Source organism: Hakea prostrata, chromosome 9, assembly GCF_041222555.1.
Source record: "Hakea prostrata isolate BN-2017 chromosome 9, UWA_Hpros_2, whole genome shotgun sequence".
NCBI lineage: Eukaryota > Viridiplantae > Streptophyta > Magnoliopsida > Proteales > Proteaceae > Hakea > Hakea prostrata.
The window spans coordinates 50,327,377-50,342,745 of NC_142608.1; the positions used below are offsets into that span (position 1 = coordinate 50,327,377).

The 15,369-nt window shown below is 37.3% G+C and overlaps 1 protein-coding gene across 1 annotated transcript; it reads left to right on the plus strand.

Moving 5' to 3' along the window:
• The first annotated feature begins 542 nt into the window (after positions 1-542).
• On the plus strand, positions 543-1,651 carry LOC149005440 (uncharacterized). Its single transcript, XM_089135899.1, has 3 exons — positions 543-627; positions 723-975; positions 1,030-1,651. Exons 1-3 carry the CDS (start codon positions 543-545, stop codon positions 1,649-1,651), a joined length of 960 nt encoding a protein of 319 aa, XP_088992025.1.
• Positions 1,652-15,369: the final 13,718 nt, after the last annotated feature.

Sequence of the window (15,369 nt, forward strand, 5' to 3'; positions counted from 1 at the left end):
CTAACCAGAGTTCCAATAAAGAAAAGGACTCTACCAATGAGGTCCACGTGGAAAAAAGAAGAAGAAGAAGAAGAAAGTTAACTTTTATATCTAGCCATAGATATGAATTTCCATTTTGATGCACCTTCAGCGAGTGGTCAAAACTGATCCCTATGTAGACGTGAGGCCATCTAGTTGTGTTCAAACTTTAAAGGTCAAGGTGAAGATGAAGGAGATCCAACTGCCAATGAAAGGGTCAATTCATCACCCCGCAGTTTTAGGGAAATCTTAACAACCCTAAATTAATCCACTATCCAAACGGGTAAGATTGAAAATAAAACAATAGGAAGAATAGCAATACATAGATAAGAGAGAGTGGAAGGTCGATACAAATTTCAAACCCTAGAGAAGGAGAGGAACGCTTTCCTCTCTTTCTTGTTCGTCTCTCTCTGCAAAAGAAAAAGAATATTCAAGAATTGATTATCCTCTCCTTAGTGAGAACATTGTTTTTCTTTTACGTTAATTTATTTATGATCTCTTCTGTATCCGTTTTCACTACTATTATGAATAGAATCCGTAGAAACTCATCTCCTGAATTAATCCCTCCAACGGCTTGTTTGGTTCCCAATGAAGAAAACAATCTAGAAGGTAATTTATCCTCATTCTCTACGTTTGAGTTCTTTTTTTTTTTTTTATCCTTGTGTGTTCTTGCTTATTTTTCTGGAATATATTGTGCTTCTTAGGTGTTGCAACAGAAATAAAGCTGTTACTGAAATTATTCCAAGACCACATTGAGGTGGATAATAGAGATGATGGCCGGAGAATGCAAAGAGTTAAAGGGTTGCTTTCCGTTACTGATGATATCAAACATCGGATCCAGAAATCAGAGTCTTTTGGTAAGAAAAGGGAGGCTGAATTGCGGCGTTGCAACACGGATCTTCGCTGGACCACCACCACCACCACCACCACCACCACCACTGATAATAATGAGCACAAGTCTAGTCATATACCAAAGGACAAGAGGCCACCACCACCGGAACCAATAACCAGGGAAGAACAAAGGCTACGAAAGGAGCTAAGTGCGAGCTTGGTAGCTCGACGGACCCTTGAAATGATGTTCTCAAGCTTGGGGAAGGAGAAGGATATAATTGCCACGGAACTAGCAAGAAAGGTTCAAGAATTGAATGATAATGAGGAACACGTTAGTGATCTTAGAGCACAGAATGAGAAGTTGCTAAGGAAGGTGAAGCAATATTGTGGTGTTCAGCATAGGGAGAGAGGTAGTGAAGAAAGAGAAGGCCAAGGCAATGCAGCTCTAGAACAACGAAACAAGATGCTTTCGGAAGAGCTTCTCAAGTCCCTTGATGGGTATAGATCACTGAAGAGAAAGTTAAAGGAAGTAAAAGAGGAGAATCTATCAATTCATAAGAAGATGGCTGAAATGGCTCTAGATTTTAGAGCATGTATTAAGAAGATACATGAATTTAAACAGCGAATCAGTGAGCAGGAAAAGGAAGAACCTGTTGAGATAGAAGAGGAGTTAGCGGCATTGGAACATATGTTTCAATGTTTTGAGATGAAGATCTCCAAAGAAAATTTCAGCCAGAAGAGATTGGAATGTGTTAAACTGATAGCCGAAATTAATGCTGAAAATCCTTCAGTTCTTGCCTAGCAATTGAAGCTGCAGATCATATATAGTTTTCAGACAGATTATCTCCAATGTGCCTAGTTTTCAGATTTGATTGTTTGATCTGTCAAGGCCCTTGAAGAGTAATAGTTTTGCAGTTTGGGAATACTATTACTTTGATTATTAAGAGAAGAGAAGAAAAAAAGGATCATTGTAATTCTACCAGAGAAACCTGAGAAGATGGTGATCCAAGACTAGAATGAACCAACTCAGTTGGGAAGCAATGGTTTTGAGATCAGAGCTAGGAGTTCTAGGCTCTAGCAATATTCCTGGTGTTGATTCCCCCAGGAACCTGCATTTAGTTGTTTGTTTTGGTGAATATGGTGTAATATCCTTGTTTTTGTGGCTGTCTTTCTTCCCTGATACCTAGTCTCCCCCTTTCCCCTTCTTTCTCTTTGGTGTATAATCTTTGGGGCTTCCTTTAATAAATTTGATATTCACCAAAAAAAAAAAAAAAAACTTGTTATGTATCAAATACATTTTTTTGTTCTTGACTTCAAATCTCCTAGGAAGAAGAAGAAAAAGAATAAGGTGAAAAGATAGTCTCATTGTTTATTACAACAATGTTTGAGTGAAAATGAATCGATAGTCTAATGTAGACCATTAGATGCATATTTAAATAAAAAGGTTATTACATCATAACATACAATATAGGATTGCATATCATAACATGAGTCCATATATCCCTAATACCCTCCCTCAAAGTCAAGGGTCTTTCAAGGAGCTTGAGTTTGGATCGAAGAAGAAGAAACCAAGGAAAGAGACTCGGTGAGAGTATTGGCTAACCGACTGGTAGTAGAAGTGAACCATACAAACAAATCCTTCTTAGCCGCTTTATCTCGAACAAAATGAAAATCAACCTTAATATGCTTAGTCCTAGCATGAAAAACCGGGTTGGTGGAGAGGTAGGTGGTCTTGATATTGTCACACCATAATGTAGGAGGCATTGCTTGAGGGATGCCTAATTTAGATAGAAGAGACTGTGTCCATGTGATCTCGGTGGTTGCAAGAGCAAGAGCACGATATTCACTCTTTGTACTTGGTCGTGCAATAGTAGATTGTTTTTTGGATTGCCATGAGACAAAATTAAATCCCAAAAATATGAGATACCCTCCTAGAGACTTATGATAATTAGGGCATCCTCGCCCAATTTGCATTAGTGTAAGTTGTGATAGAAGAGGACGAAGATGGAGAAATTTCTCATCCATACAGAATAGTCCCTTTGAGATATTTGAGAAGATGCTTGAGAGCAATCCAATGGTCTTTAGTTGGTGCAAACAGAAATCAGCACAATTTGTTGACTGAAAATGAAAGATCTGGTCTAGTAAGTGTAATATATTAGAGCTGGATCAGTTAAGGGCTTGCCATTGTCTTTTGACAAATGAATGGAAGATGGCATGGGCAAGGCAATAGGCTTGGCATCTTGTAAGATAGCTTTAGAAAGCAATCCAAAGATATATTTTTGTTGAGAGAGAAGAATCCCTGGTGGAAAGGAATCATTTCAATACCCAAAAATAATCTAGTAGGGCCCAAATCTTTGAGAGCAAATTCATAAGACAATATGTGAAGAAGCTCATCAATGGCGTGAGAGAAGGGTCTGATGATCAAAATATCATCTACATAGACCAATACAAATAGAGGATTCGTGGGATGATGCCAAATAGAAAGAGAATATTTTGTCTTGGACCCCTCAAAGCCAAGAGTAATCAAGTAAGAACTAAGTCTTTGAAACCAAGCTTGGGGCACTTGTTGAGCCCATATAAGGATCTTTGCAATTTGCACACATAATTAGGAAAGTGTTAATTAACAAAAGCCGGGTTGCTTCATGTAGATATCATCCAAAATTGTGCAATTTAAAACAGCACTATTTACATCCAATTGTTGAGTCTTCTAATGTTGTGAAACTGCCAAAGATAGGACAATCCGTACAGTAGTTGGTTTTACCACAAGATTAAAGGTCTCCTCGTAATCTAAACCATACTATTGAATATATCCTTTTGCAATGAGTCAAGCTTTATGACTCTTCATTGACCCATCATATTTCTTTTTAATTCTATAAAACCATTTATACCCAAATATCTTTCTATTGACGGGTGGAGGAGAAAGAATCCAAGTCTCGGTTGGCTATCAATGCATTAAATTTGTTGTCCATTGCTTTACACCATACTTCAGACTTAGATGCTTGACTGTAACATGAGGTTCCAAATCAGAGGGCCCATTGGCCAATAGAGCAAGAGGTAATGGATACTTTGTAGCATAAAAGCTTTTGGCAACACAGGTCTTATCTTGTGATCATGTAATCATTAGATGATGGCAAACAAAAGATTGAATACTAGAAGACACTCTAATGTTATCCGTCTTAGTAGCATTAAACCCAACATTTTGAGAGCCATTTTCAACACTTGTGACACACGTAAGAGTTGGTGGGTGTCAAATCCACCAAAGATAATCCTTCTCTGGACTTATGCGATAATAGTGAATAGGGTCAAATCTATAGAAATTGGTGAAGATTTATTCATGGATTAAAAGTGGGGGTTTTTGAATCAATAAACTAAAGAATAAAAAAACAACAGATGAAGTAATTAACAAGAAAACTTTCAATCAAGAATTAATTTCGGTATTCATTTCCTCAATTGACCATTGACTCATAGAAAAAACTTTATTTTTGGGTAGATTAGTTATGGTCATTGAGGATCAGTCCTCTAACAACCAATCTTTCCCTGCTTTTTCAATAGCTTTTGGATTCGTCCATTGAGTTATTTCCCTAATAAATAAATATTTTGGATCAGTCCTATAAGTTATGTCTATTAATTGCATTAAATTTTGAAGACCCAATCTCTAGCCAATAAATTCTAAAAGCACCTTGCTTATTTAACTAGAATATGCATTCTTATAGCAAACTTTCTAAGGCATTGACTACCCTTTGACGATGCTACTCGTCACTTATATTAGAATAATCAACAAACAACTATTCTAATTGACTAACTATTGAAATTAACCACTAAACAATAGGCTTTTGTCTAAGTATTAATCCAATAACGTGACAAACATGAAAAACATATAAATACCCGAGAATTAATGAAAAAAACTAATTACTCGGAGTCCCACAATTGTAGAAAATCAAACTTCCATTAATCTTGACTGAAAGTGTGAAACCCAGCCCTAAGCTAACCCTGACCTTGACCCGGTAACCCGGTTGTTTGTAGGTCCGAAGGCCCGTAGTAAAGGAAGAAGCCAACTATGGGCCATCTCAGTAGAAGACATGGTGTTTGACTCTGAACCCATGGATGTTGATGATAGAGTTCCATACTTGGAAGTCTGTGCAGATTTGGAAAGGAAGCTGCACTTGTCTGAAGATGAGATTAGTTGAAGGACTTGGAGTATTATCTGACCTGGTTTGAAGACATTTCTATACCCTAGGTATGTCACTTGATATGTGTGCAAAAGCCCTTGAGGTTTAGAGCCCATTTAATCCTCCAATTCCCTATTTTAACCTTACTGTCTGCCTTGGTCGACTGATTGGTCGACTAGGCCAGTCGACCAAGCACTCGACCATCTATGTGTTAAATCCGAGAAAATCCAATTTTAGGGTTTTTCACTTATATTTAAACCCTACTTCGTGTTTCTTGGCTATGGCTACCTCCTAAACACTTTGTGAACCTGAGAAGACCTTTCTAAAACTCTTTCTGGTGATTTCGAAGACTCTGCAGATCTGAAGCCTCTCACCTCTGATCTGACAATTCAAGATTAGTATCTCTTCTGAAGTTTTAATTATTCTTTCTTCGATCTTATTCTTGATTGAGATCAGGAAGAAGATGCTGCAATCTTGCAACCATCTATTCCATGATCTCATTTTATTCTTTGAGATCTATGATCATCGTCATGATCTTAACCCTAGCCTGATTAATTTCTTGAAACCCTGACCCTTGTATGATCTTTCTGGAAACCTTTGGTAACCTCCCATGCGAGGGAAACCTCGTGGGCAATATTTATGTTTATCTAAACTCTTTTCCAATGATTTTCTTGTTAGTTTTGGCCAAGCAATTTATTCCCTTTCATCTTGTGATCATAGCCTTTTCATGGGAGCCATAAGGTTGAAACCCTAGTTTCTTGGTTCAAATCAAGAACCCATATTTTGACCATGACTTAATGATTTTATCTTCCCATATAGTTCTAATACATTCTAGGAAGTTCCCCTTCAAATTTCGGATCAATCCGACTTCAAATGAAGAAGTTATGACCAAATCAGTCTTTACATTTTCGTACTGACTCGGTTGGTCGACTGAGTCAGTAGACCAAGCACTCGACCAATGATGTCAGTAGCTTCATTTTTCGTTCTGTTTGATTCGTTTTCTCTATGATCTTTTAGGTATCTTTCCTAATGTTGTATCTATGATTGTTAGGAGTTTATTTGCTAAGTTTGGAGTCTCTCTCTTTGATCTTTGGATTATCTTTGGCGATAATCAAGGTAAGGACAGTTATTTCATAACATAGATCGCATACTCTCTGGTTTCTACTTTATGAAACTATGAGTTTGTTTACTATTCTTATATTTTATACTTCTGATGTACTACGTAAGTAAGTACAGTAGCACTTCACTTATGTTTTCTTTTTATTATTCAAGCTTATATGAATTGCTTATTACTATATTGTTTAACGATTATCTTATGCTTTTATATTCTCTTTTATATGATGAAGTGTTGATTGTGTATGTTATGACTGATCTGAGAATGTGTTTGATTAGGTATGGTTTGGGATTGGGAAGTGTCCTTTTGACCCTTCTATCCTTGGACATTGGAGGGAATAGTATGGGATGTTCTTCGAAGATGCCCATCGACGCTTTCCCGAATCATTCATACCTAGGGTTGTCTAGCAGTGTTTGGCTAGGATGTCCTCATTCATACCGAACGACCGATGGTAGCAATGTAATTCACGGTCGCTCAAGACCGGTAACCAACCCGTGAGAGAACGGGAGTCATATTGTGGGGGCCATTTATTGGAGGGTTGCATATGGCTAGACTTGGGCTCATGGGCGTTCAAGACCGGTAACCAACCCATGAGAGGACATGAGAGCTTCCCGTTTACCATATGTGGATAACCAATAGGCGGGTTGATGAGTCCGTAGTCAGGGACTATTAGGACTCTAGTGCGAAGGATACCGGAAAGGATCGTCAGGGACGAGGAATGGACGTATCTAGAACTGAGTTTATGTAACTGAGTAAATGACTTGCATTGGGCTAGACTTTACCCTGACATGCGCCAGTACTTAGACCAATGGTGATGTGAGAGAGCGGTGACTTAACCCCCAGCCATGGAATGTCCCGAGGGATGAAGGACCCACTACCAACCGGCGTTGTGTGATTGACCTACCCAAAGAAGTACGGTGCTATGACTTAAAGCATGTCTGCCAATAGAGACCAGCATACATAGAGTTTAGATGCATACATACATTATCTATTTCCTACTGCATTGCATCTTGTTATGTTCTGATATATGTTATTTATGCTGTTATGAGTTAACTTGCCTTACTGAGTTTCTTTCGAAACGCATTCCTTTTTGTACAATCTTTTGTTAGATTATTCTACAGGTACTGACTACTATGACGAACGATGCGATGAAGTGCAAGCCGATGAAGCGTACTACACGCAAGGTGTTGGTGACAATCAAGATTACACTGATGATCCCGCAAGTGATCAAGTTGCATACTACGATTAGACGTAACGTGGAGATGGAACATCTATGTTGGACTGACGAAGTCCACTATTTTGAAGATGTCACCTATAGGATAGAAAACTCTTAAGTTTAGTTTGTCTTTCTTATTTTCTTTTGTCTCAGTTGTAATTTTTTTTAGACTTACATACGTTCCGCTGTATCTATGGAGTGAGTTTCCGCCTCTCTCTACTCTATTTTGATATCTTCGGATATCTGGTATCATTTTCCGCACTCTGATTATATTATTTATTCATTTCTTGATTTGAATCTTTTGTTTATAATGTTAAAACTTTGATTATTTCCTGTTTATGATTATGTTATTGTATATGTGGGAGGATGATTTCCTCGATACTTGATCTTCGGGGTTGTGGATCACACTCTCGGGTATGCCGGTTAGGGTACCGGCTGGGGGGGATGTGGACAGAAAGATAGATTTAGCAAGACATGGAAAAGAAGAACAAAGAAATGAAAAATGAAGAAAGCATCGTACTCTCTCTTCCTCCCTTAGAACTGTGGCTTGCTTTTGTTGTAGCGTGTGATGTTCATTTTTTGGAAATGCTTTCCTTCTTATATAGGTTTCTTGCCAATTTTGCATCTTTTCCAATTTTATTATTTCCATTGTTTTCTTTAGCAATGCAATTCTTCCCAATTCAATTGTTTCGATTCGTTCTCCTTGCCTGCGTATTTGGTAGTTTCCATTCTCCTTCTTGCCAATGCAATTGTTTCCAATATAATTACTTTTCAATTCAACTTCTTCTTTAGATGTTCGATCACAATAGGGAATGAAATCTTTGGTTATTGAATGGAGATTTTTTGTAACAATACTCCAAATTTGGACTTAATTAATACTCCAACTTTGGGCTTGGTTCTTTGATTTGGTTTAGCGGGTTACACGTTCCACTGTGCCGAGATGTGAGCTGCATGCCTTTAGTTTAAAAATGTGGCACTATGACTTTAAACCACTCTTTTCTTTGTCTTTATATCCAGACACTCCAAGCTATCTATATAGGACAAAAATAATAAAAATTTAAATAAACAAACAACTAGTCTCATTAAAATATAAATGAATTGATAAAATATTAATGCAATTAAGTGACCTATCAAATTCTCAACACTAAAATCATTACTTATCCTCAAGCATTTTTTATTAAAACTCTTCTCCTCTATGACTTCAAAATAAGATTGAATTCCAACTAAGACTCAACAATCTCAAGTAAACCTCATCAATCAACATGGATGAATAACTAGTTTCATTAAGTCATCATATTCAAGATGCAATGGGATTAAATACCCTCTCATTTGGATTCACTTTATATGCTTAACTGTTTTAAGGTAGCAAAATCACTCAAATCAATGATAAAAGGATAATTACTATATACTTGCAAAGAAATCATGCATCCACCACTAAGTATTGAATCAAAACACATACATCCATGGGTCTTTAATAGGTTGTAATGGGGCTTTAGGTCGGGTGTGGAAAAGGAAAAACTTGGAAAAAATAAAATCAAAGGAATGAGTTGAATCACAATGGCATGTCATAATTAATTTTTATTAGGTTCTCAAAAATTTATGGAAGCGTATAAAACAATAGAACAAACTAGTATGAGCAAAGTACTATGTATTGGGGGAAATGAAGTATTTAGCACAATGATATTACTTCCCAAGTAATTGATTCTTTTCAGACAAAATTTCTCCTCTTTTATTCTTTTCGTATCTCTTCTCCCTCCTCCTCCCCCCCCCCTCTTCGTCCTCTATCTTTTTCTTTTTAATTACTATTGTTATTATTTTTTCTATTGTCGGAGGCACTTTAAGTACAAGGTGCCTCAAGTTTGGCAGTTGCCCTTCCTTCTCACCATTAATTGACATTTCATTTAGTAACTCAACTAATCTTTCAATTTAGGTTCAATAGAGGGAAAAAAAAAAAAAAAAAAGATTAATAAGGTTTATATGGTGGTTCATTATCAAAGAGAAAAGATCATGGCTCAAAGTGGGCTCCTAGAGGTAATAATTAAGGGTAGGCTATCAAAAGAAAGCTAAAGAGTGGTGAATCCTAATTGTGACCTTGTCATTTGCATGCATTTAATCCAATTATGTGGTCGCATGCAAAAGTAAACAAGTTCTAAAAGTATCCATCTATGAAAGGTTATCACATAACCAAGAAAAATAGAGAACCAATAATATAAGCTCTTAGGCTCAAAAGCTCACAAAAGCGATTTCTGTATATGAATCTCTAGCATTTTTTCCTCCAATCAAAAATCAAAATAGTCTTCCATTAACATGTGATTTCAAAGAACTTAATTGATCATGATTCATCAAAATTGAATTCAACCTATAAATATTGGTCATGCAATCCATTGAACTCATAGAAGGTAAAATATCATAAAAAAAAAAATTCTTAAAATTTGCCCACTAAAAGAATAAATGTAATCCCCTCCCCCACAGTTAAATCTAATAATGTCCTAATGGTAATGGAGGTAAGAGAATGTTAGAATACTCCCTTGATGTATAGAACATTGGACCAAAGTTAAGCAATCAAGCATAATGTGTTGAGTTCAAACCAATCCAGTTTTCAAACAAAATTCCAAGATTTCTAGCTATACAAAATTAAAACAATAACAATTAACAAATTAAATCAATCGGAAAGAGGGAAAAAAATGAAGAAGAAAAAAATAAGCCAAAGAGAATTGTGTTGCCTCCTAATAGCTCCTTCATTCAATGTCTTTGGTTAGACATAGTTCTTTTGCATTCCGTGTAATCTGGTATACCAAGTCCAATTTCAACATCATCCACCTGAAAACCTTCATAAAAAGGCTTCAACCGATGGCCATTAACTTTGAATATTTTATTAATGTTTAAACTTTGGATTTCAATTGCACCATGCGAGAAACATTAGTAACTATAAAAGGTCCTAACTATTCAGAGCGTAGTTTTCCTAGAAATAATTTCAATCTAGATTGGTAAAACAAAACTTTTTGACCAATTATGAAATGCTTACCTGGCAACTTCTGATCATGGAAAGCCTTTGTCTTATCTTTGTAAGTCCTTGAATTCTCATAGGCATCATTGCGAATTTCTTCTAGCTCTTGTAACTAAAGTTTTCATTGCTCTCCAACTTTTTCCATCTCCAAATTGCATTGTTTCATAGCCCAATATACCTTGTGATCTATCTCTACAGGAAGATGACAAGATTTTCAAAACAATACATGATAAGGGAACATACTTGTGAAATTTTAAAACCCTAACCTGAAAATTCATATTGTAGGTCTGAAAACCTAGAGTGTGGGAAGAAGTCAAAAGTGGGCCATCCAAGTTGAGACCACTGGATTAGACTCTGGACTAATGGAGATAGATGGAGATGATGCCACATTGGGAGTTCTGTCAGAAATATGGAATAAGATCTAACTCGGACGTTGCTGGACTTGGTAGATGAATCAAGAGTAAATTGATGACATGTATAAAAGGTCCCAAAAAATTAGGTAAGACCCTTCTATAACATAGAAAAGGACCCAAGATTGAGTTAGGGCATTCAGGGTTTCAGTTCAACTCTTGGAGAAAAAGTATCAGGGGTGGGTTGCCTGCCCTAGTCACCGCAGGTGACCCACCCAGCTTCAGGGGAAAAAAGAATTTTGGGAAATTGATGTTTTTGAAGCCCTATTTAGTGATTTTTTGTTCTAAAATGTGTCATTATGTTCTAAAGCTATCAGAGAACGTCAAAGCTTCTCAAGATAACCCTCTCCATGGTGAAGGAAGGTGTGGAAAGTATTCATCAAGGTTTCCGATCATTGTTTCACTTTCCAAAAGGTTAGTATTCATCTTCTTCGTTCTAGTTCTCTTCTTTTGATTGATTCCACCTACTGCCAAGACCTAGATGAAGGTTATACTTCCTGTAATGACTTATTTCTTCTATCCTCTTTACTTTGGAGTGAATCCCCATTCACTCTGGCTCATTCGTGAATCTTACGGTAAGATTTTGGAAAAGATCTTATATAGGATTCATTAGGTTTTCATTCTTTTTGCTATGTTTGATCTCTAAACTATGTTAGATAATGTTCTAGTATGATTTCATAATCTTCTAAATAATTTCAGAGTAGTTTAGAACCCAAATGAGAAGTTTCCTCTCAATTTGAGCCAAATCTGTCCGTACAGCTCTCCGGCTGCCCGGGGCTACTCACCGGGCGACCCACCCAGCTTTGGCGTTTCATGGGTGGGTTGATTGTTGTGGTTGCCCCAAGCAACCCACCCACTACCAAGTTGGTTGTTTGTTTTCTTTTCAACACCATACCTCCAGGGTTGTTTCTAACTTGGGACCAACATGTTAATAAGACTTTTTGGGAAGCATGAACTCACTCTTTGACCTAATTTTCAAAGGTTCCAAATTGGTAGCAAGGTGAGCACATTCACTTGCACATAACCATTGTCACATTCTTGTTTGTTATGGAACATGCTTATATGATTACATACTGTTGTTTTAGGGTTTAGGAAAGATTACCATAACTTTGAACTTTTAGAATATAGATGATTAATGATGTTATTGATATATGATCAACATGTGATTGTATGGACTTAGATTGACTTGTGACTTGAGAATGTGATTGAATCCATCTTGTAATGCAAATGTAGGTTGTGATTGTGAATTACGAATACCATTCAGATGTTTCTTTGTTGGGAAATTAGTGGAGGTGATGCAAGACACAATTCTATGATGCCCCTTGGCACTTTTCACCATCACTAGATGGCATAACTAGGAAGTCTAGTTGTGTTTGATTAGAAACCATGTTATATCATCACCCTATTGGCGGGGTATTGATGCCAAGTGACCTGTGGTAGCAATATTCTTTTGGTGGGTGCCCAATAATGCGAGAAGCATGAGGGGACACAACATTGCCGTTGGGGTCATTCATTGGTAGGGTTGCATATAATAGGCTTGGGCTCGTGGCCGCCCAAGAATGTGAGAAGCATGAGGGGACACAAGAGCTCCCTCCCATTTTATGTGGATGACCAATAGGGTTAAGGGAAGGCGTAGTCCGAGAAGGAGACGTTGACTTTAGATAAGAAATGATACTAAACAAATAAGGCGAGAAGCATGAGGGGAGGTATCTGGACCTAGTATGATGTGACTAAGTAGATGACTTGCATTGGGCTAGTTATATCCTTGACATGCACCAATATTCATGCCAATGGTGTGGTGAGAAAGTAGTGACCTAAACCCCAGCCATGGTGATAGTCTAAGAAGGATGCCTTGACATATTAACCGGGATCTCAAGACTGGTAAACCAACCTGTGAGAGATCAGAATGACGAGAGCTACATAGAGGAGGCTGGTGTTCTATCTTATTCCGTGTTTGCCATTAGAGACTAGCATCTGTTAGAGTATAGTTACATTCTTGCATTCTGTCGCATATCATATTGCATCATGTAATGTATTGAGTTGGACTATGATATTACTTATTTGTTTGTGAACTACTCGCTGAGTTCTTTTGAGCTCACCCTCCAAGGACAATGCTTTTTTAGACTTTGCTTCAGATACAGATGTTACCGAAATCCAAGAATACGAGGCACCAAATTGATCTGTATGATGTACAAGTGTCACATCCCCCTAGCCGGTACCCTAATTGCAATACCCAGAGATATGATCCACAACCCCGAAGATCAAGTCTCAACAAGCATCCTCCACATAGCGCAATAGTGTAATCCTAAGCAAGAAATAATCATTGAATTAATGTAATTAAAAGAATGATCAAAGAATGGATCTTAGAAGGATCTCAAAACAATATTAGAGTGCAGAAAAAGATACCAAAATAATCAAATTAAAAGAGTATGTGGAAGTAAACTCTAATAGTCAAACGTGAAAGAATAGTTAAACTAAAGTACTACAGCTGAAAGAATACAAAGAAGGCTCGAAATGATTCTAAGTACTACTCATAGTATGTCTCTTTATCAAAAATGTAATCCCTAAACTTAAAGACCTCCGTATCCAATATGGGGTACTCTAGAATTGGACTAATCCTAGTACACGCAATCGTCACATGGACATTCTTCACTGTGATGTTCGTGATCGCCAATATTTTGTATATCGTACAAATCACTCAACATGGTCTTGTACTCCTAGATCTCAACTATGAAATCCCTCCCAAACCCTAATCCAAAAATCTTTGTTGTAGGTCCGAAGACCCAAAGTCAAGGAATAAGACAGCTGAGGACCCTCTCATTTGAACCCATTGGGTCTGACCTAGAACCAAAGGAGGTTAATAATGAAGATCCTATTATAGAAACCCTAAATGACTTTGATAGGAGATGTAGCTAGAATGAAGATGGACTTGGGAGATGGACTTTGAGTACTGTGTTGACACCTTCGAAAGGTCCTACACAATCAGGTAAGACCCTTTCCTGAGTTGGGAGAGGACCCAAGTGGAGCTTGTGGCTTTAGAAGACCAAAAATTCAGCATTTGACCAAGAAACACTGCCTTTGTCACATCCCCCCAGGCAGTGATTCCACAAGTCCCATAGTAAAGTTAGGGAAATCATATAACCACATAGCACACTAACACAATCATGAGCAATGAATAATCAAAGCTTAACTTTACTAATAAACAAATCAGAGAGATAATCTTGGAACATAATCAAAAAATAATCCAAATGCGGAATAACATGGTACCAATCAAAAGACCAACTACAAAGTATAGTGACAATAACTCTATAAATCATATTGCGGAAGAGTAGATCAAAACTCTAAAGTAAGTCTAAAGTAGATCTAAAGTTATTACACCTAGAATAAACTAAGAACATAATGAAATCTGTTCTATTCATACAATTGTTTCATCTCATATAAAGTATGATCATATGCATCAACTCTTGTAATAAAAACCGGTCGCACTAGCTCCAAGATAGGACTAATTTTGGTCCGCTTCATATTCACACAAGGAGTCTTCACCATTATCTTCATAATAGCTAACACCTTGCATAGAGTACCAATCACTCGCCGTGACTTCGTAGTCTTGACTTTCGAAGTCATCGCACTGCAAATAGAATCTAAAAACATATTCCCCATAGGGTGAGCTCAAAAGAACTCAGCAAGTAGTTCAATCACAATAAACAACTACAAGCAGTTCAGAACAAACATGATGCAATGATATGAGACAATGTATGCAAGTATGCTTCTAACTCTAAGTATGGTGGTCTCTACTGGTGGACATGCATTAAGATACAACACCATACTCTTCTAAGTAGGTCTTAAATCACTCTCCCTCACGGCTTTGATGCACGTCTTTTGGGTTATCTGGTGGTAATTGGGTCCTACATCTGTCTCTCGGACATCCCATGGCTGGCGTTTAGGTCAACACTATTGCTCACCACCATTGGTTTGAGTGCTGGTGTCACATCCACCCAGGGGGTACCCTATCTGGATTACCCGGTGGAGTGATCCATAGCCCAAAAGATCAAGTTTAGGAACGATCATATCCACTTAGCACAATAATTTAATCAAAAGCAAGAACAAATCAAAATTTTTAAGTAATTTAATAATAAAAGTCAAGGAAAGGATCTCAAAAGGATCACATAGAACATTAGAGTGCGGAAATGATACCGATAAAATAAATAATCAAAGTGTGAAAAGAAGGGGGAAACCCATTCTACAACAACAGCGGAAGTTAGATCGAATGAAAGTAAAGGTTACAACCGGTTCCCAAAGTGAAAGGGGGAACAAACTAAACTACAATCTCAATGAATCAAATACTAGGTCAAGAGAGAATGGAACGATATCCCATTGCTAGCACACAGGTACAAAAGCCGAACTACTGCTAGAAAGTATCAGTCTCATACTGATAGTCTTCACCGACGTAGTCACCATAACCAATATTGTACGAGTCTCCAACTTGGTCACCAAAGTGTTGACCATCATAGTCAACAGTAGTAGTACCTGCAGAAAAGTCTAACAGAAGATGTTGCAAAAGGAGTGAGTTCAAAAGAACTCAGCAAGACAGTTATTCCATAATA